General features: G+C 39.6%; 1 protein-coding gene across 6 annotated transcripts in view; it reads left to right on the top strand.

Annotated features, from left to right (window-relative positions):
• PDE11A (phosphodiesterase 11A) overlaps positions 1-22,440 on the top strand; it is a 404,325-nt gene that overhangs the window by 207,206 nt on the left and 174,679 nt on the right. For all 6 annotated transcript variants that reach the window (XM_045033997.1, XM_045033994.1, XM_003990898.6 and 3 more), the window contains exon 6: positions 15,746-15,878. In XM_045033997.1, the coding sequence (XP_044889932.1) occupies positions 15,746-15,878 (133 nt within the window). The remainder of the gene's footprint in view (positions 1-15,745; positions 15,879-22,440) is intronic.

Genomic DNA, 22,440 nt, shown 5'->3' with positions numbered 1-22,440 from the left:
GTCTCTCTCTGTCCCAAAAATTAAAACAAAACAAAACAAAACAAAAAAACGTTGAAAAAGAAGTGCTGGTGGTATGGCTGGACAACAACAACCCCTTAAAATTTCTGTCTACAAACCAACTAGAGATCACTTCAGGAAAGAATATCAGTCTGATTTGGCTAAAAACTTTTCCAGGGACACTTCTTACTAAGTTCAATAGAACAGCAGCAGCAAAACTTGTAGGAGGGTGCTGGCAGTTTGGAAGAGAGTCCTGGAGATAGTAGTAGAGCACTCTTCTAGTAGATGCTGCATCCTCAGTATCCTGATAGCTCAGAGGATGATAACTGCAAACATCGATGACTCCATATTGAAAAGTGATTCAGAAGAGTGACACTGAGTTTGAAGAAATTTTAGAAATGTCTTAGGCAATTTATTTTGCTTACAAATTTTCCTTTTATACATAATCAATTTGTATAGTTTAAATTTTCCTTCACAAATGGTATATGATAAAAATTTATGTCTAATCTGAAATAAATAATTTTAAAATAAGGTTCAAATATTGTAAGTGATAAGAACAAATTGCCTCAGCATTTTTTTCCTCTTTTTTTGCTGTTCAAAAATAATAGTGCATGTTACATTCCATGGTATTGTAGATTCCATGAAATAATATGACCCTTCCACACATTGTTTCTCCTGTGGCTTTTCCGCCTGTCAGCTCATTTATACCTTCCTTCCCCTGAGGGTACATGTATCTCAACTTTGAGAAGCACCTTAGGGGACCTTTAGGGTTTCTTTCAGTTTTTAGATTGGACAGCCCTATGATTCTTCTCAAAGTTAGTTTCCTGCATTGCATTTTTTAGGTCAGAATGTTGAAACTTATGTTTCAATGCCTTATTGATTTTTTTTTCCTTTCCTTGCAATTCTGTGTGGAATCTAGTTTTGCAAACAAATCACTCTTTCCAACAGTGGTTTGTAACCATTCCTCATCTCTCTGTAAGTCTTTCCTTTAGGCTTCCAGCCCCTATGGCCCAAATTTGGGCATTTTTTAAAGGGGAACGGACTTCTATGATATGTGACTGTAATGAGACAAAAGTACCAGATGAGCTCTCAAATTGCTTCATGAGTCTGTAAATAAGATTCCCAGAGATGTTCTTTACTTTTGTCCAGCAGCAATGGTATATTCAGGAATAAATGTGGAATAGACCATATTAGCCTGGAGAGACTAAAGTATGATGAGGGAGGATTTTGTTTATTCACTTTATTGTGATTATACCCTGCAATCATATTGTACATGTTATAACCCTGAGATGTACTTGACCCAGGCAAGATGATCTCTAGCACCTAACCAGATTATGAATATGATTCTGGGCTTATGCTTCCAGAAAGTATGATGTAAGTCACCTTCATTTGGACATTGCCAGTCAGCCCTGATGAGCCATTTGGGAATCAGAAATTCTGTCCCTACCTTGGAGAAAGTTGCTAAATGTCTTCACCATGAATCCTAACTGTGTGAGTTTCTTTGGGTATCCTTTAGATGGTGACTTTCAACCTTTTTTGACAACAAAAGATAGCCAGATCTACTTAATGTGTATAAATATACACAAAAAAATGCACACATGCTTATTAAAAGCAAGTTTTATGAAACTATACTTACCTTTACTATGTATGTATATTCTGATATATTCTATTCTTTAAAAAACAAAAAACAAAAAAAACTGCTGTCCTAATGTACAAAATTAATTTCATGATTCACTACTTTGTTGTGACCCACAGTTTGAAAAACAGTTTTAGACTCATAAGCCTTGTCTGATTTATACATGTAGTGTGTGTGGCCTCAGTCAATGCCTATATTTGTTACTTTTTAATATGGTGGTTGTATGAAATATATTTCCCAAACATTCCAGAACTTTTTCACTCAAATATATGTTGTGCTTCAAATTTGGCACCTTGGGGAGTGTTATGTTTGTGTAAGTTTCTTATACCACTATTTAGGGCAAGTGAATGAAATGTGTTACATAATCTGTTGATAAGGTTGACAATCATTGAGCACTTTGAATATGTCATTCAACAGCCTTCTGGCCTCCATGGTTTCTGAACAGAAGCTATTAATCATATTGAAAATCACTTGTATGTGATGAATCACATCTCTTTTGTTGCTTTCAAGATGCTTTCTTTGTCACTGGCTTTCAACAGTTTAGTCAGGATGTGTCTATGTGTGGGTCCCTTTGAGTTTATCCTGCTTAGAATTTGTTGAACTTCTGGAATGTATACATTAATATTTGTTTTAATCAAATGTGGGAAGTTTTTAGCCATTATTTCTTCAAATATTCTTTCTGCCCCTTTTCCTCTCTCCTGTCTTTTGGACACTCCCATTATGTATATGTCCATATGCTTGATGGTGTCTCACATGTCTCTGAGACATTCAATTTCTTTCATTCTTTGTCTTTCTGTTTCTCAAATCAGATATTCTTGATTAACCTATCTTCCAGTTTGGTAATTATTTCTCCTGGCTTCTCAACCCTTCTGTTGAACCCTCTTCGCGAATTTTTCATTCCAGTTATTGTAGTTTTCAGTTCTAGAACTTAAATTTTTGGTTCTTTTTAATAATTTCCAACTCTTTTTTGATATTCTGTATTTGGTGAGACATTGTTCTCATATTTTCCTTTAGTTCTTTAGATTTAGTTCTCTTTGTTATTTTGAATATATTTATAATAGCTCAATTAAAGTCTTTGTCTAGTAAGTCCATCATCTGGACTTACTCGGACAGTTTCTGTTGATTGCTTTTTTCCTGCGTACTTCCCTGTTTCTTTGTATGTCTCAAGTTTTTTGTTGTTGTTGAAAACTGAATATTATAAATAATATGGTGTGGAAACTCTGGAGATCAGATCCACTTACCATTCACTTTGTTGTTTCTATTTGTTGCTCTTACTGTCGCTGCTGCTGTTTGTTGTTTAGTGACTTTCCTGAACTATTTTTTGTTATGTTTGGCAACTGAATTCTCTGCTTGGTTAGCTTGTTGTCAACTCATGACTAGACACAGATTTCCTTAAAAGCCTTGAACCAGTAAATCTTCCAGCCTCGCTGAGGAGATCTGTATGCATGTGGGTGATATCTTCAATTTTCTGACAGGAAGTTTATGTAGCTTTCACTTTCTGCTTACACAGAGCTTCAAGGTCAGCCAGAGATAAGGGATTAGGGCCTTCTTGGGGTCTTTCCTGGGCACACATACAACTCTGCAAATGAGTGTGCCCTTCTAGATTTCGAGGAATATGTCAGAGCTTTTCAAAACCCCTCTAGGAATATCTCATTTCCATGCTTCTTTTTTTTCTTAATTTTTTTTTAACGTTTATTCATTTTTGAGAGACAGGCAGAGCATGAGTGGGGAAGGGGAAGAGAGAGGGAGACACAGAATCTGAAGCAGGCTCCAGGCTCTAAGCTGTCAGCACAGAGCCCGACATGGGGCTCAAACTCATGAACTGTGAGATCATGACCTGAGCCAAAGTCGGACACTCAACTGACTGAGCCACCCAGGCACTCTATCCATGCTTCTTTTAAGTTTTCTGGTCCACTTCTTGTTAGCTGCAACTGTTATCCCTGCCTATAGCAGTTGCAGTGTTAAACAATTGCCGCTGGGTTTTTTCCACAAATGCCCCAGAGGTAAAGGCTGTTCTCAGTGAGCAAGCCCCAAGTCAGTTCAAATAAAGACAAACTATGTGAGTGAAGGTTTCCAATGGAGCTGCCAAACAGGTCAAATAATGACAATTCTCTGAGGATAGGACTTTTAGGGAGCTCTCAAACTTCCTTCTCTGCCAGCCGGTGCTAGGATTCTGACTCTCACAACTCACGTAATAATGTGACTGTTGGTTTTCCTGGCTACCCTAGAGTTGGGGAGTGGAAGATGGGAGTAAAGTCAGTTAAAATGCCCCAAAACTTGCTGTCCTTACAGAGGTTCAACTGTTTTTCTTGAATAAACACTCCTCAGATTTTTGCAAGTCTTTTCCTTAATTTCCAGAGTTCTCAAAATGTTTATTTTGACAATGTTTGCTAGTGTTCTCACTGCTTTTATGTGGAGGAACAAATTGTCAGTGGTCCTTAATCTGCCAATTTGGAAGGCTGTCCTCTTCTTTTTACCTTCTTTTAAATCTCTGTTACCTACAGTGATAGGGAATGGTAGAGAAATTCACACAATGGTGTAAGACAGAACATTTCCATAGTATGTGATGAATATGAATATATTGTTTTCCTGCTTTCTTCTTTATGGATTTTCCTTCTTCTCTGCTAGAAAGCATGTGCTAGGAAGCCTGTAATAGGTGTTTTGCATAAATAAGAATATGATACCTATTCTGAATTCAAGAAAATGAAGAAAACCTTTAAAATGTTAAAAACTAAAACAGAACCACCAGTCATCCTGGAACAGAAGCAAGATTTGGTTTGATTGTTCTTGCTGTATAACTAACTTCCTTTAATATAAGAACCTTAGGGCATTCTTCTTTAATATCTACTGTCTAGCAAATTCAGGGCTGCTGAACCTCATCATGCCAATATTTAATGTTGCTAATTGAAGAAGAAAGATGCAGATAACCCAGGAGGCTCATTTTTATCCCCTTTCTGTTGTTTAGTGAGGAGATGTCTCAGCATATCTGAGTTAAGCTCAGTTGAAGACAAGACTGGTACCAGAGACTGAACTCTGAGGCTCTCTCTTGGTATCAAGACCAGTTCTTTACCATGAAGTTCTATTATTACAGAATCAGCTATATATTTTCTGCTTCCTTTCTCTAAAAATATGCAGAGTGTTATGAGATTAAAGTGTTTCCTCTGAAACACTTTATGCCTGACCTCAGCGTACCTCTCAGGGAGCCATGTCACTTTGATACCTCTGGGCTTGCATGTTTCCCCCTCAAAAATCCTATTTTATAAATACCCTCCATGACCCTAGTCTTGTATGTGTCCATGCACCTTTTGCATGATGCTAATTATAAGAATTAAGTATCAGTGAAAGAGAGGAAACATTTGTAATGAAGTTGTGTATCTTCCAAAATTTTAAGAAAGTCAAGGACACATATTTCTCAAGTATCTAGCTTTACCTCTTAAACATATGTAATTTCTGTCTTTTCTTTTTCCTGCCTTCGAACATGAAGATTCAAATAAAAGACAAACCCTATCATTACCCCTGTTTATTTTGGACCAATGGGCTTGTTACTCTAGTAAAACTGTCACAGAGGAGAATGAAAGCTATACAAATGTTCCATGAACAACAAGGCACATGAATAAGTACTGAGATCAAGCATAATAAAGTAACTTATGTAGGTCAGCTGTCTCTTAGATTGATGCTATGCAGTAAACAGAATTTTGGCAACTTGAAAGCCTTAATGATTGGTTTTTATGTTTGACTCACTTACTTTTGTATGTCTGTTATTTAACGTTCTTGAGTTAATATTTTAACACATTGAGTCCACTTCTCCTTTCTTGCCATGCAGACACATGCCCGGGACTTGTTGGGAAGGTATGCCCTCAAAGATGGAAGAGCAGATAGATGGAGTTGGCCACAGCTCCCCTACAGAGAGATGTGATGGGGCTACTTGAAACATCTAGCGGGATAGGATTGTTAACTGTTAGTTCTGTTATCAACAATTTTGCTGTTTTCTCTTCAGCAAGTCTCCATATATGACAATGATGACACAGTCAAAAACAGTTAACATCTCCCCTGACCCAGGAAAGAAGCAGTTAAATAAACAGGGCATGTCTCACCTTGATGTATTTAATAAAACACTATCACAAAGAAAAATCTATGTGAGAGAAGGAATTGATATTTATTGAGAGCTTTTTGTGTGCCATGCATTCTTCAACATTACATTATTGTATCCTTAAACCATCTCTGTAAAATGAGTTTTATTTCCTCTATTTTCCATTATGGAAACTAAGAGCCGTTAAAATTTTATCTGTAGTCTTACAACTACAAAATGTTAGACCAAGATATGAAAACCCCCCTCCAGATTTGCTTGGCTGTGAAACCAAGCAGTTGTCACTATACGATGCTAAATTGTAGACATCAGCCACTCACAGTGATGCCATCTGACACCCATCCAAGAGTCACAAGACTCTTCCCCAAAGTGACACCAACTCCTGGGGGTGATAAATTTCATCATTCTAATTGTACAACTTGAAGAAATGAAGGATAGAAAATGTACTCTTTGGTTACCATGTCTTAATTTCTAATAACTAGGGAATGCCTAAAATGAGAGAAATGGGAATGTGATGAAGTGTCCTTAGGCAAGACCATAAATGTAAGTCCATTAGCAGGTCACGATAAGCTTCAGGGACTTCTGCAACTTAGAGCATCTTCCTCTCCTGCCACACTGCGAGAATTGACAGGCTAACTCTGCTTGCTAATTACACTCTCCCCCACTACTTTTTATGACTAAAAGGTTTGTTTGGTAACCTTCAAAGATACACTGAAGCCAGTAGGGGATTATTCATGTCCCAGTTCTGGGTTTTCAAGACTCTCCTGCTGGGGTGCTAGCTTTGAGTCCCACTGGTATTGACTTAGTTCCTTAATCTCCTAATTGAAAGACAACTTCAAATAATGTTGCAGAGCTCGAGGCTTCAGGAAGGACCCAGGGTTAGATAGATTTACCTGAAAAGAAAAAGTAAGGAATGGAGTTTCTCTTTGAGATCCAAAGTTCAGAACGACCTCTAGCCTGTGAAGCAAAATGGCAAATAGTACCAGGCATGACCTACAGATCAAAAATCAATTTTTGTTTGCAAAGCATAAAAAAGAAATATCTGTCCTAAAGAGTTCTTGGAATTCCTGCCTCTTCGCCTTTCTGAATCCTGCCCCCACTGGATAATACTCAAGGTATCAGAGGGCAATTGACAATCCCTTGACAATGAGAAAATAGACTGTGTCTGTGTTGAAACATTCTGCTCCTAATATATATTTTTAGTTATATATTTAGTGATATATTTTTAGTTAATGGTCACAGTTTTCATTAATCATTGATAGCACGTCAAGGAGAATGTATTAGTGTAGTCTTGAAAATGTTAAATTTGAGGTGCCTGGAGATGACCTTGAAGAAGTGTCCAGAAAATGCTTGGATATGTATGTAGGGATGTCAGGATTCATTGGGCTGCTGGTGTAGATTCGAAGATCATCAGTATATATTTAGTTGTGGATAGAAAGTATGTGCATGGAACCACACAGTATATGTGTTGGCCTCTGCCACTGTAGCCTTGGTGATCACTTCCACCATGTATCCTAAGTTTTAGCTCTAATATTTATCATATCAATACAGAAAACCTCACACTTGTAAAGCTTTCCTCATGCTATGGTTTTGTCTGGATTCTTTTTACCCTCTTCCTCTTCCAGATGACTTTTTACTTCAAAAACTAGCTTAGACCAACTTCCTTTTGGGAAGTGATTTTCCAAATACCATTCCCAACGCAAACAAAACTGATCCTTCTTTTCTCAGGTCTGGTAATGTTTTGTGTATTTTTCCTTTGGGGCATTTATCACAAACCATTGTCATTGTTTGTGAGCTCCCCAAAGGTGTGACCCCTTTAGCTTCTTCCTATAACCTCTTTCTGTTTAGGTAGGGGCAGTACTGAGCTGACCATCCATATGCAGATGGGTTCCCACTGCCAACTTCTTTAAGCAAAAAGGAAAAGACTCTTATGGGTATGTTCATGCCAGACTTGCTCCAGAATTGTCCAGCACTTAGTAGGGGCCCAGCCCATGGTCATTCTTGAAAGAGCAAAGTCTTGGGAGTCTCTAGTGAAGGTTAAACTCTAGTGTTGAGAACAAAAATGTCAATACAGATACAGTCTAATGATTAACATTATTTTATTCAGATATTTTGTCTTCTACTTTAGAGACTCGTTTTGAGAATTAATTCTGAAAAATAGTCTTGAGTTATTTTCATATAATTTTCCGTGTTTGAATCTTTGGCCAAGATAGGTTTTTTAGACAAGTGAAGATGGTGAAGTTACTCATCTAGGGGTATTTTATTTTGTCTTGTTTTGTTTTACTTGTATTGATTTGCCTCCTCCACTACCCTTCATCTTGTTATCCTGAGGTTTATATCTACCTCACTGGCCCTCACTTAGGGGCAGCCGCATTTCAGGAATTATGTGTTTTCTATAATAGGGCAGTTCTCTTTTATCCTTCCGCAGTCAATATTTGAGCTCATGGAGCTCTCTTTGAAGTCAGTGGGAGTCTCATATTTGGAAGCAAGATACCACTGGGTAAGAAGACTAAACTGCATCCCTTGGCAGGAAACTCACTTAAAAACCTGCATCTTCCTATGCACCTGGTTCTAGTAAAATACAAGTAAAGGACCTCTTTACAATTTTCCTGTTATTTTAAACAAATTTTGATCTTAGGGAGGTCTACTTTTTTAAAGAGCTAAAATGAGCTTAGTGGTTAATTTTTACCTTTTAAGGAAGTTTCACTGAAGTTAGGTGATAACCTAGGTATTTATTTTCTTTTCTAAGACTCTTATTTCAAAGACTTGTTTTGTCTGCTGTTTTTTTTTTCTTTAAGTCAGAATTTATTTTAACATCCCCACCAAAGGAGTCAAACTAGCGTTATGACTTGCATACCAGAAGCTATTAAACATGGGCAGATATTAAAACAAACAAACTTTGGGGCGCCTGGGTGGCGCAGTCGGTTAAGCGTCCGACTTCAGCCAGGTCACGATCTCGCGGTCCGTGAGTTCGAGCCCCGCGTCGGGCTCTGGGCTGATGGCTCAGAGCCTGGAGCCTGCTTCCGATTCTGTGTTTCCCTCTCTGTCTGCCCCTCCCCCATTCATGCTCTGTCTCTCTCTGTCTCAAAAATAAATAAACATTAAAAAAAAATTTTTTTAAACAAACTTTGTAAATATTTTAATGGTCTATCAAAACTTTTGATTTTTCATGAACAAATGAATGTCATATAGAATTTTAAGAGATTTTTCCTCTCTCTGTGGTGCACTGGTTGGTGCGCAGTAAATGTCTTGGCAAAATATTTGCAAATCCACCGACAGTCACACCAGACATCCACTTGCATAAGATGATCAATAAGTGTCTTTTTCTTTTTGCCAAAAGAAGGGTCATCCCAGCCCTATTCCCTGCCTATACAGAGAAGGGTATGGGCAGAAACTAAAGGGACTGTTCAATGAGAAAACTTGTGACAGTGTAGACATAAGCAGTATGGCTTTAGGACCTAGGGGCCTAAATGCTATCAGAGCTTGGGGGAGAGGATTCCTTCTTTACTCCATGAAGCTTTAGTACCCTCAAGTGTCTGGCTTCCCTTAAGTGGCTTCCAAGGCTTTGACAAGGGGCCTTGAGTGAAAGAATAAGTCTCCTTAGAGACTAGGAGTAGGGAGAGGACTTGGAGGTGTCTGTGGTCTTACAGTTACGCACATGGCAGCTAAGATCCACTGAACTGGCATGATCTCATTTGCACCCACAAACTACAGAGTAATCAAATTATTGATGTATTTGTAAACTGCAGTAATTCTCCTTATCTTGGTCCTGGACCAAATTGAAAATCTTAGTGCTGGATTTGTTGGCCTTTGATATCTCTGGTCACATCGGGGGGCCCTATAAAATTGGTCAATTCAATTTTGGATATTAATTTAAGCTTCCAACAACCTATTAAAAAAATAAGACCTGTTACGGACGCCTGGGTGGCTCAGTCGGTTGAGCGTCCGACTTCAGTTCAGGTCATGATCTCACGGTTCGTGAGTTCGGGCCCCGCATCGGGCTCTGTGCTGACAGCTCAGAGCCTGGAGCCTGCTTCCGGTTCTGTGTCTCCCTCTGTCTCTGCTCCTCCCCACACGTGCTCTGTCTCTCTCTGCCTCTCAAAAATAAAGAAAATGAATTAAAAAATTAAAAAAAAAAAAGACCTGTTAGAAACTACCAACCTTGACTCTTCTTGGGGGAACAGGATCTGGAACAAAGGTGATGGTCATCCCACCTCTATCCTGCTCAGATCCCATGTATAAGACTATTCTAGACTGTATTTCATACTCCAAAGGGCAATTAATCTGCAGGGATACACCTAGGGCTGGGATGGTGAGAATAAGGAAGACATGCCAGAGCAGGAGTACCTGAAGGAATTGGAGCTGGTTGGAAAAGAATGATCTTAGGTGGAAGACTGTGGGGAACATGTTATTATTGCCAGATATTTCAAGGGCTGTCAGGTAATGAGATCCATGATCTACAAACCATGGGACTGGGAGCAAAGGATGATTATTAGAAAGTAAATTGAGCTGCCACAAAATGGAATGGAATATTTTTATAGGTAATGAGTTCCGGTCATGAAAGGTAATCAATTTAATATTAGCTGTCCATTTGTCGGAGAGATGGAAATGAGACCATTGTCAGCCCGTACAGCATCTCTGTGAAAATAGAAAAAGTACTTCCTTTAGATGGATGCAGTTCAAAGCCAACATGCACAACTAGGCTAGATGTCACCCTCCATTCATTCCTTGTACAGGGCACCCCTATGGGGGGCAGAACCTGCATTACCACACATGGCTGTGTCCATCTTACCATGTTCTGCTCCAACAGAAATCAATCGAAGGAAAGGAAACCACACAAAATAAAAGGACCTGCATAAATCAGAAGGAGTTGACCCACAGGACCTTTATGAAAGAACTGATCCTTTAAGCTAAATGTGTCCCTCAAGAAAAAGAAACAACTTGAGCCCTTTCCTTTATGATTAAATTCACAATACCTAGTTGCTGAAGTGTACAAAGGGTACTGTCACATGCAGAATTTACTCTAGAAGTTGCTAAAAAGTTGATACTTTAAAAAGACTGTTTACTATGGGCTAGATAGTATGTTAAACACTTGTATAAATTATTACCTTAATCTGAGCAATAACTAAGTAGGAGTATCATACCCATTTTACAGATGAAGTGTAAGTAACTTGTCTGAGATCACTGCCTAGGAAGTGGCAAAATAGGTATTTGAATCAGATATATCTGATCTAAAATTCATGGTCTTACTCATAAAACAGAAATCATCTTTTAAAAAAAAGCAAGTTTGGGGCACCTGGGTGGCTCAGTCAGTTAAGCGTCAGATTTCGACTCAGGTCATAATCTCATGGTTCATGATTTAGAGCCCCGTGTCGGTCTCTGTGCTGACAGTTCAGAGCCTGGAGCCTGCTTCAGATTCTGTGTCTCCTTTGTCTCTGCCCCTCTCCTGCCCATGCTCTGTCTCAATCTCTCTCTCAAAAATAAATAAACATTAAAAAAATTTTTTAATAAATCTTAAAAAGTAAGGTTTTGAGAGCTCTAACTCAACATCATGATTCTGTATTACAGTAAAAACTTAAGATTTGGAAGGTTGAATTGGTGTAAAAGCCAGAATGTGATATAATTACTAAGAGTGACAATCATCCTTCCTGACTGTCTCTCTGAGCCCTGCGCCTTAGTTTATGTACCTGTGTAACATTAAACTGAAGAAATGGAGAGGTGGTTTTCAGAAAATCGGTTTGCACTGTTGCAGCTATAGGTTGATTAAAATCTCCCCTCCCCTCTGGAGCCTTAGTTCAATTATAGCGGCTGAAGTGGTTTCTTCCTCCCTTCACTTCTTTTGCATTTCTTTTGCATTTATGACTGGTACAATTGACTTGGCAACTAGTCGACACAGCCATGTGACAAATTTGTCATTTGAAATTTGTGGGTTTAAAAAAAATTGTTTTTAATGTTTATTTATATTTGAGAGAGAGAGAGAAAGAGAGAGAGAGTGTGAGTGCGGGAGGATCAGAGAGAGTGAGACACAGAATCCGAAGTGGGCTCCAGGCTCTGAGCTGTCAGCACAGAGCCCAACGTGGGCCTTGAACCCAGGATCCGTGAGATGACCGGAGCCGAAGTCGGACACTTAACCAGCTGAGACACCCAGGCGCCCCTGTCATTTGAAATTTGAACTGGGCATTTTAATTGTGCATTGTGCAAATGTCAGTATGTTTATTTCTCATTTCCCCAAGTAGATGGCAACCTCTGTAAGGCCAGAGACCATAGTTTATATTTTCTAGAAACCACCTCAACTTTGCTTATGCAGAGCGCCTTGCACAGAATTGACCCATTTACATTGTCCTACAATTTTATTTTATTCTTTAAAATGTTTATTTATTTTTGAGAGAGAGAGAGTGGGGAAGGGCAGAGAGAGTCTGCTGTGCTGACAGCAGAAAGTCTGATGAGGGACTCCAACTCATGAATCATGAGATTATGATCTGAGCCAAAGTCGGATGCTTAACCAACTGAGCTACCCAGGCGCCCCTGACCTACAATTTTAAATGTTTGTTTGTTTGTTTGTTTGTTTGTTTAGAGAGGGAAAGCATGAGTGGTAGAGAGGCAGAGAAAGGGGGAGAGAATCCCAAACAAGCTCCACGCCTGGGGCTTGATCTCACAAACCATGAGATCATGACCTGAGCCAAAATCCAGAGTCAGACGCTGAACCAACTGAGCCACCCAGACACCCCACATTGTCCTATAATTTTAGAGTGATTGCAATACGTATGCAGCCCAAACTAACCCCAGTTCTAAGCATGTTTTAGGTTTAGGATGAGTCTTTCAGGAGTCCCTGCTCAGTAAGTTTTCAACATCTTCCTTGGGAATTTTGTTAAGCAGTGACCTACAGCTCTGGATGATCAAATCCAATGTCTTTTCCTCCCTCTTCCTTTGACTGCATGTAGTCTCAGACTCAAGTGTTTATGATCTGCAGTGTCTCCTTTAAACTCCCCGTGATGCTGACTGCCACTCCCTTCTTTTCTTTAGGTGACAACCTACTATTCTTGCTCAACTCCTACCCATTGACTCCTTCCCTGAGAGGCGACAGGATAAACAGAATAATCTGAGGCTCTGTAGTCATACTTAGCTGAAAATTCTATCTCCACTTAGGGAAATTATTTAGCATCTCTGAACCTCAGTTTTCTGATCTGTAAAATGTAGAGAATTGTACTCATCTCATAGATTTATGTGAAAACAAAACAAATTAATTAGGTAAAGCATCCAGCCAGGCCGTTAGCCTACTCGGGTGATGATAAATTTGCTTTCCTCCTTTTTCTTTCTTCTCTCTCCCCTCCACCTTTATTACTGCCTTTCTTCTTCTTCCTTCCCCTAGATACAGATGTTCCCGCATATTCTCTCCCTGGTCAATCTCATCCATTGTATTCTCCTCGAAGATAATCCCAACTCTATAGTATTTCCAGTCCTAAGGATCTTATATGGGTTTTGTTCCTGGAGTTTCAACAATGAGTGACATGTTCCAGGTTCACAGAAGTTCTGTTATTGTTCCCCATCTCCCACTTCTCAAACCGACTCACTTCTAATAGTGCCACAGACACACACAAGCAGAACGTAAGCCAAGCTGTCTGCCCACCAAGCCCTGCGGAGTCTTCTGCAGGATCTCCTGAGGGGCCAGCATCATCACCTCCCATTGGCACAACTTCGCTGGTCTACCTTCCATCTCTCTCAGTCAGTTTTTCTTGCTCCTTGTTTAAGCTTCCTGGATTAAGCTTCCTGAAGCTTTCTGAAGTCACATCTCAAATCATGTCACTTCCCTGCTCAGTACTCTCCAACAGCTTGTCATTGCCTGCGACTAAGTTTGAAGCCCATTGGTCAAAGCCTCCACCTTTAAGCCCGGACCTGTTCATTTAAGGGATTACTCAGTGCTACTGTACTTATTGTACTCTTTTCCCTTCGTATCTTTCTTCTTGCTGTTTCCTCCTCCTCGGGCGCTTTCCTCCTCACCACCCCAGTCCCTCCTTGCTGAACTCACTTGCCCATCCTGAAAGACCCAGCTTACAGGTTTTCACACTTGATGAAACTGGTTCCTTCCTTAGAGCATTCACCACTGGCCCGTTTGCCTGCCCCAACCATTCTTCTCTCTGGTTCTTCTGTGGCTCATCCCCAGGGTCCCATTGCACCCCTTCTGCGCAGGGCACTCCAGGTCAGCACTTTCCACACTGTTTTATCACAGAACTCTTTTAAAAACTGTAGAATGGAATAAAGTACCCAGATAGTTCAGAGTGAGTTCATAGACCAACTAATCGCTGTAAGAAATGAGAAGCATTCAGTCACACACTTTTATAAACTTAGAAATGGCTTCATTAAGTTGGAACCTCATATCAGGTACATTATCATGTTTCCTCCTATATTTTGTTTTCATTGCAGCACAACATAAAATTTCCCTTCTCACAGGTATAATAGAGCAAAGAAAATAAAACGTGGACTTTGTTGATGCTCCTTTGTTTGTTTTAGGAAATAAGGGCTTCATCTTATCTTTGAAGTCCTCAGTCTTTTCGTTTCTTTGATTTAGGCACCATATGAGAAATATAAGACCCAGCTTTTCATTAAAACTTCCACTTCTCACAGCCAGAGATTCACAGGGAATAAACGTGTGTGTTAGTAATGTTTGATATGCAATAAGGGATGAATATCATCACAAATACATGTTACATTTATCAGACACAGACCAGCCGTCATCACAGATGGCACCTATTAATGTTGCTAAAGAACTTCTGTGCTTCCCACTTCCTCAAGCATCTGGTGGCCTCTCCATGCCACAAATTCTTGGTAGGGCCCAAATTCCATGCAGGCACATTACTGCATAGTTAACAATGACTATTTACAGGGCTTAGTGTTTTCCTTCCATATAAGGTAGTTTAGATTAAAAAGTCAGTAGAATTCTTATTATTCTCGTTGTGGTACACTCACTCACATATCCTGGAACCCAGGGTTCCACAGAACCAAGTTGGGAAAACATTGCCCTGGTATACCGGCATTCATTTATGTAATTTCAGTTATCACCCTCAAAGCCACAAATCTAATATTCTCCGCGAAAATTTTCCTTGATATTGCTAATTTGAACAGTACTCAGTTTTGCAATTCCATAGCTCCTGGCAGTGCTTAGTATGTATTTGGGGGAAGAAATGATGGACAGGAGAGAGGGAGTAGGGAATCTTACTAATTCTTATGGCATTTCTGTAAATTTGGCAATTATAGTGAAAGTGATACAAGGGAAAGTTCACAAAATCATTTAGCATAAAATTCCTGTTGAAATCAAATATGGATATAATTTAAATTATTCCTGTTAGGGGTCAGTAGAATTAAAACAGGTTTTCCAGCAAGATTTTGTTAAGTAGAAATGTGCTTTTGTTAAGAAACTCTGAGACATGCTACAAAAACCTTTACATAAGTACTAAGATTACCCATGGTCTAGACCTGCTCTTTTGCTGCACTTACAATTTTGTAAATTCTCAACTTATTTCCTGATTTTTCTCCATTCTGGGATTTAATTTTTCCTGATATCACACGTCCAGTCCACTTAGTTAAGGGGTGTGGGCCAGGGAGGGCAGGGGAATTTATTATGCCAGGGTTTTGGCATCCTCAAGTCAGGTTTGGTCCTTACTTGATTATTTACTTTATGTCTGTCTGCTTTGGCCTAAATACAACCTAGAGTTGTTCTTCTGGGTCATGGAGAATCTATTATGTCTTCCCATGGATTTGATTATTTTACATTACAGTGGGCAAGGTTTTTTTTTTTTTTAATATATGAAATTTATTGTCAAATTGGTTTCCATACAACACCCAGTGCTCATCCCAGGCAAGGTTTTTTGAAGTAGCTACTGATAATTACCCTGCTGTTCTGTGACTGAAGTCACTTATCCCTTCTTAAGGAGGATAGATAATCCTACTATGAGTATAGTTTTATAAGATTTGCTTTCAAACAAACTTATGTTTCTCTGTTTTCTTACTGCCTGCTTTGGTTTTGATAGTTTCAAAGAGAGCATGGAGAAATCCTCATATTCCGACTGGCTTATAAATAACAGTGTTGCCGAGCTAGTGGCTTCCACAGGCCTCCCGGTGAACATCAGCGATGCCTACCAGGATCCTCGCTTTGATGCCGAGGTAAGAGGAATTCTCTGGTTGCACTCTTAAGGTTCAGTTGTCACACTGGTGATGGTTTGCTGGTTGAAGCAAAAAAGGGACATCGTATACATCACAGTCACCCCTGAGTTTACTGGCAATTTTTTTTTTTTCGCGTCTTTCCCCTGTGATCAGATTTTTAGCATTGTCCACTGTTGAGTAACAGAAGAATCTCTCTCTACTCTGATTTGTGGCAAAATTGCTATCTATTATGTATTACTTTGATGCTCTTTACAATTGGGTACATATTATATTGCATGTACCCATGCATTAATTCATGAACAATTTATATTAAAAATAGTTTGTATTAAACTATGAAATAGTTATTAATAAAAATGTGGATATAACATAGTTATTTCCCAACAGATGCTAGAACAATTACCATGTTTTTAACAATTGCTCCCAAGAAATAGTAAATTGGTTTGTTATTGTTTAATGTTAATTTTGAAGGCACATTGTGCTATATGCAGAATATATTAAAGCAACCTAGACTTGCAGGTGTTTAAATTCTAAGTATCTACAGTATCATACAGACAAATTTACACGAACTTATAAAATATCTTTGTGTGTGCGTGTGTGTGTATTCAATAAATTACACGTTTCCTATTCTATATTGCCAAGTGAAGATCTAAAGAGTAGCAGGAGTTTTAGGTGGAGATGTGTTCTAGGCAAAGCTGAGAGAGCATGGGGCCCCGGGGGATGGGGGGGGCTGAGGGGTTGGGGGGCTAGGGGCTGAGGCGAGTTAATGCTGCTGAAGCACCAGGTAGATGAGGCTGGAGAGGGAAGCAGGGGCCAGATTGCTCCAATCTGAAAGCTGCATTAAGAAGTTTGAGTATTTATCCTGGGCAACGGGGAATCAGTAGTTGAGTTTTTAATCAGGGAGACACAGGAGTTGTATTTTAGGAAGATCACACCACTTCGGTGGCTACAGCACGGAGGATACATTAGCAATAAGAACTGAACATTTAAGCTGAAATGAGAGCTGATTGATGACTCTGGAGACAGACAGGGATTCAGTCTCAGTCTCTGGACTCCAGAGCCCTCCCCCTCAGCCTTGCCCTGTGCTGTCCCACGTCTGGGGTGGGTCACGATGTGGCAGGGGGCTTCAGTCTAAACCAAACTTAGACCTTTAGGCATGTCATCTTTTCAGATCTCTGCAGGGAGATTTTAGATTCCCCAAAACTCAGCACCTCTCTGTAGCTGCCTGGAGCTTTCTTCCCCCAGGCTATGTCCTCTAGTAGTTTCTATTAATTCTTAAGCATAGAGTTCAGCTGCTCCTACCTTGCAAATCCTTTCATGAACTCCCAGTCTGGGTTGGGTGTCTCTGCAGCATGCTCCCCCTGAGCTGTCCCCACGCTGACCACCCTCTAGGTCTCTTCAGTTCTGATGCGTTATTTCTGAGCTTTGAGTTACCTTCCTCGGGGAAGTACACAGCCCAAAGCTCCTTTAGTTGTCCTCCTTTGAGGGAGAATAACACCACCTTGGTTCTGTGATTAGCAGAGCAGAAATGATTGATAGAGCTCAATATTTGTATACTTCAGCATTATGATTGGCTAGGACTAATTCGATGAAGTTTTGCCTTTGGCCATGTTTCTTTCTTCCTTGCTTTTAGAGAGAAAATACTGAAGAACAGATGTCTAAACACAATTTTATGAAGGAATGCTCTCAGTATCCTCTTATTGACATCAGTAATTGTTGAACAAACTACAAGCCTTGCTATGCAGAAAAATCATTCATTACCAATCCTTTGTTACCAAGCCATCATGTGAGATTAGATGTCAAGGGATGATGGGTTGGTTCCTACCCCAAATCATAGTACTAAATTTGGTATGGATTTATGTTATTCTGCTCTTAGCTTTGAACCGTGAAGTCAAATTCTGAGGAAGCAAAAGGAATCAAAAAATTACACCATTTTATTTTTTTTACACCATTTAAAAAAGCTGGTTCATTAGCCGTATGTTAAGGTATAACAAAACATGATGCAGTGAACACCCACTACCCAGTTTAAGAGAAGAACAGGATGATTACTTTTGAATCCTTGTACTGATCTTCTCTAGTACTTTCTCCTTTACTTTCCCTGCTGAGGTAACCACTGTCCTAATTTGAATTTAACATTCTTTTGCTTTTCTGTGTAGGTTCATTGCATATGTTTGACTCCATGCCGAATATGTCATTATGTCTTGTGTTTCTCTGAAATTTATAGAAATTAAATTATATTGTATGTATTCTTCTGTGGCTTGTTTTCTCATTCAACGTATGTTCCTGAGTCATAGGAGTTTGTAATTCATTCATTTAGTTTCACTGCTGCCAAGTATTCCACTGTATGAATAAACCTCACTTTATTTATCCACTATAGTGTTGATGGACATTTGGGTTCCGTGTTTTGCTTTTACATATGTAACTGCCAGGGACGTTCTCGTACATGTCTCTAGTGCACACATACAGGAGTTTTCGTAGTGTCTATATCTTGGGAATGACATGCTGGGTCACAGGCTATCTTCACCTCTATCAGGGAAAGAAAAATTCTTGTCCAATCATTGCTCTTTTTTTTTTTAATGTTTATTTATTTTTGAGAGAGAGAGAGAGAGAGAGAGAGAGAGAGAGAGAGAGTATGAACAGGGGAGGGTCAGAGAGAGAGGGAGACACAGAGTCTGAAACAGGCTCCAGGCTCCAAGCTGTCAGCACAGAGCCCCACACAGGGCTCGAACCCACACACCATGAGATCATGACCTGAGCCGAAGTTGAATACTTCACCAACTGAGCCACAGAGGTGCCCTTGCCCTTTTTTTTCTTACAAAAACAGCACATGTAGCAAGCACATTTACTATCTCAAGAAAACTTCTTGCTTATATAATATAGTGATCTTGGATAGACCATATTCTTATGTCTACAGTCAGACTCTTACCAGAACTCTTCCTGATTAGTGATACAGCCATTTTACATTTTTCTCTGTGCTTATAGTCCATTCCAATAAGGCAGCCTACTCCACTGATCTATAAAAAGAACAAGGTGGACTCTTGAGCAAAAATGCAACAGTTAGTTCTGTGAGATTTGGCATAAAAAAATATCATGCTTTTTAAAAAAATTTTGTTAATGTTTATTTATTTTTGAGACAGAGAGAGACAGAGCATGAAGGGGGGAGGGTCAGAGAGAGAGGGAGACACAGAATCCGAAGCAGGCTCCAGGCTCTGAGCTGTCCCACAGAGCCTGACCCGGGGCTCGAACTCACAGACTGTAAGATCATGAGCCGAAGTCGGAGGCTCAACTGACTGAGCCACCCAGGCGCCCCCAAAATATCATGCTTTTATCCAGTAGTTAGAAGCAATGATATCTGAAGGCAGTAAACTGTGGTAGGTTAAGTAGTGACTATTTAGTAAAATCACATTCTTCCCTCTGGTAAAATAAAGCATGTACTTAGACCATCATTATTTCTTGTCCTTACACCTAAAATGCTTTCAGTCTGTCACACACCTAATAACCAAATTTCAAATGCAAATCTGGAGATGCATTATATATGATATTTATATGGTCTCTTTGTATGGTACTGGAATTTAAAGTTATGTTTCCCTTCTCATGCTAAGGAAAAAGATAGAAAGGAATTAATGCAGTTGGAGGTAAGAGAGAGGCATTTAGTAGATATGTCCTACAAATTTGTGTGTATGTTGTGTTGTGTGTGTGTGTATGTAGGCACATGTGTGTATGTATGTGTGTGTTATGTATCATACCAAGAAAAGCAACATTATTTATCTGCTTAGGCTTCCTCCTTTCTCAAGTATATTTTGCCTCAGTGACAGGTGTCAACTGTTTATGTTAATAATGAATGAGACTCCAGACGGAGCCACAGTGCCAAGAGGCTAAGAGGCCCCAACCTTCTCCCCGTGAAGCCTGATGTAAGATGGTGTAGATCATAAGATAAAGACAACCATTTCAGATAAATATTTTTTATTAATGTTTTAAGTATTTTCCTCAAGATAAAAAATTACCATGACAAAATGAATATGCTTCATTCTTGCACTAACAGTAATTCTGTAATCATCAAAGAGGTAGAGGGTAACTTTTAGAATTGCATTGTCTTCCTGCAAAGGTTTGAGTCCTCTCTTCTTGGTCTGCTAGCATGTGGATCCATAATTTTTACCAGTAATCATAACTGAGTAGTTACTTATCACTGATAGAATATAAGGAAATGATTTTTTTAAGCCAGGACTAAGGGAGCATCTCCCAGAGTTTTCTTCACTGGAAAAAGTGCTTGCTTTTTGGTTCTCTATATTCACTGACTTCCCTGAGTAGTTTGAAGCTGGTTAACAAGAATGATACTTTGCAGAGAGGTAGCATGGGTAATCTTTTTCAAAGCATTTCCTATTTTTCCTACATATTTTCTCAACATACGTCTATATAATGAACTTAAATTTGCCAGAAACACATTTATCTATCCTAAAGTTCTCAGTGGCTCAGTGGCTAATTCTGGCAACCTGAAATCTCTTCACTGAACATGAAGAAGGACCCAATTCATCAGACAATATAATGTCCTGGGATAGAACACTGAAAATTGGATTGGCCTTATCCTGAGGTTTCATACTGTAGATGTGTCAGCTTTCAGTTAATAGGAATATTTGAGGTTTCTTTAATTTACACTTGAGGAAGCAGACTCAGAGGGCTAAAGTGACTTACCTAAGGCCACACACCTTCCTCAAGGCAGGGCACAAAACCGACAGGAACTTCAATTCCCTAAGCTAGTAAGGGGCTGCCTGGGCAATGGAATCACCACTCCATCTTTCTTCTATCCACAGAAGTACATGAATGTTGGCCAGCAGACTTAACTTTTTGTCCTGTAAGCTCCCCTCACCAGCTGAGCCATCTTGGGCGTACTACTTGAGTATATATTGTAACATGCACAATTCTATATCAATATTTTGTAATGTCAGTGAAGACACTCATGTGATTAAGGACTCGTTTCTTATTTGGAGGTGGGGGTGGGGTGCTAGTAGCAGGTCTTTTTCTCTAAATGAGGGTGCCTTTACACAGAGCTGCAGACCAGCAGACCTTGATTAAAGACAAGCCAACTTCAGTCCTCTTCATCTGGAGGCACAGTGGGGAAGGAAGATGAAAGTCTGTAGCCAAAGAGGAGAGTTAAGGGTGGTTGTTGACTGTGAAGAAGAGATGGTGGCACTAATCTGACAGCCTGTAGGTCTTCAAGACAGCCAGGTTTTTTCTTGTCTTCTCAGAGGAGGAACAATAACAGGCATTGGTTACAAAGTGGTGACAGCTAGATGCATGTCTTGTGAGATGCATCTTGGGAGATGGTCATCATCTCTTCCCCTAAAGGAGCCAGCAATATGAAGACGGCTCTTCAAAAGAATGGCCAGACATCCTGAGGCCAGATTTGCAAGGTACATGATCAAATTTCAGGGGCTCCCCACACAGTCCAATCCCCAACAACCCACCAATCTTTAAAACATATAGCTAAAAAGCCAATTACACTGGTATATTTCAAATATAGCCCTGTTGCCTACGTTCAAACCACTGTATCAGGGCAATAAATAAACCCCAAAATCTCCATGGCATAATACAATAGGAGTTTAGTTTTTGTTCATGTTAAGCCCAAATGGATGCTCCTGATCATTGACACTGGCTAGGGAAGTGTTCCCTACTCCCTGAATGAAACTGTCCAGAGCACTGATGAATGACTCTCCCCGGGAACCATCTTGTGGATTCTTCAGATCTCTAACTGGGTGCCAACCACAGCACGTCCTCTTGTGTGCATTTGGTAGTTTCTTCTCCAATTTAGACTAACATGGGAAGCTTGTAAGTTTGGAGATTCATGATGCCAGTGGCTATTTCCTGTTAATAAGAGAGAATTTATCCTACCAAGCTTTGCCTTAGCTGTACAGCTAAAGTGGAAACTAGATTTCCAATCTTGGTGTCTTTCATGCCTTATAATAACTTCTGGGAAGTCCTCACAAACTCTGCCCAAAGGTAGACAGCAAGAGAATGATCTTTATTTTGAAACCTCGGTTTCGAAACTGTTGGTCTTCCTTTTAATAGAAACTACAAAGGGATCTTTAATGTGATATAAAGCCCATCCCAGGTGCCGCAGGAGCTTGCTGTGAAGGCGATGGGGCAAATAATCATAGTTGTCCACCTGCTGGGTGTTCTCTTTGTGATTGTATTAAATATTTAATGGAGTTCCCTCCTTGTGGGAAACAGAGCAACTTAGAGGGCAAGCCACAGTGATTATTTGCCTTCTGTCTGCCTGTTTGAGTTGACTCTTAGGAGTAGCGCCTGCTGTGCTTGATAGCATGCATGATTGTAAGGCCAGACTCTTTGGTTTATGGGTGGAAATTTATGACAGAATGGTTATATAAGATACTCACAGAGCCAGAACTAAATTTCTGAGCTTTAAATTCTGCCACCTTATGAAGATTGTGATATGTTTATTCTGTTATGAGACTCTGTTACATCCTCCATGAAAAGAATGGAAGACCAATATGTATATATACCTAATTATATGTATTTATAGTGCCTGAAGAAACACTCATGTTCATGG

This window comes from Felis catus, chromosome C1 (genome assembly GCF_018350175.1).
Source record: "Felis catus isolate Fca126 chromosome C1, F.catus_Fca126_mat1.0, whole genome shotgun sequence".
In the NCBI taxonomy this organism is placed as follows: Eukaryota; Metazoa; Chordata; class Mammalia; order Carnivora; family Felidae; genus Felis; species Felis catus.
The sequence above is the reverse complement of the archived record's forward strand: the minus strand, read 5'-3'. Positions and strand labels throughout refer to the sequence as shown.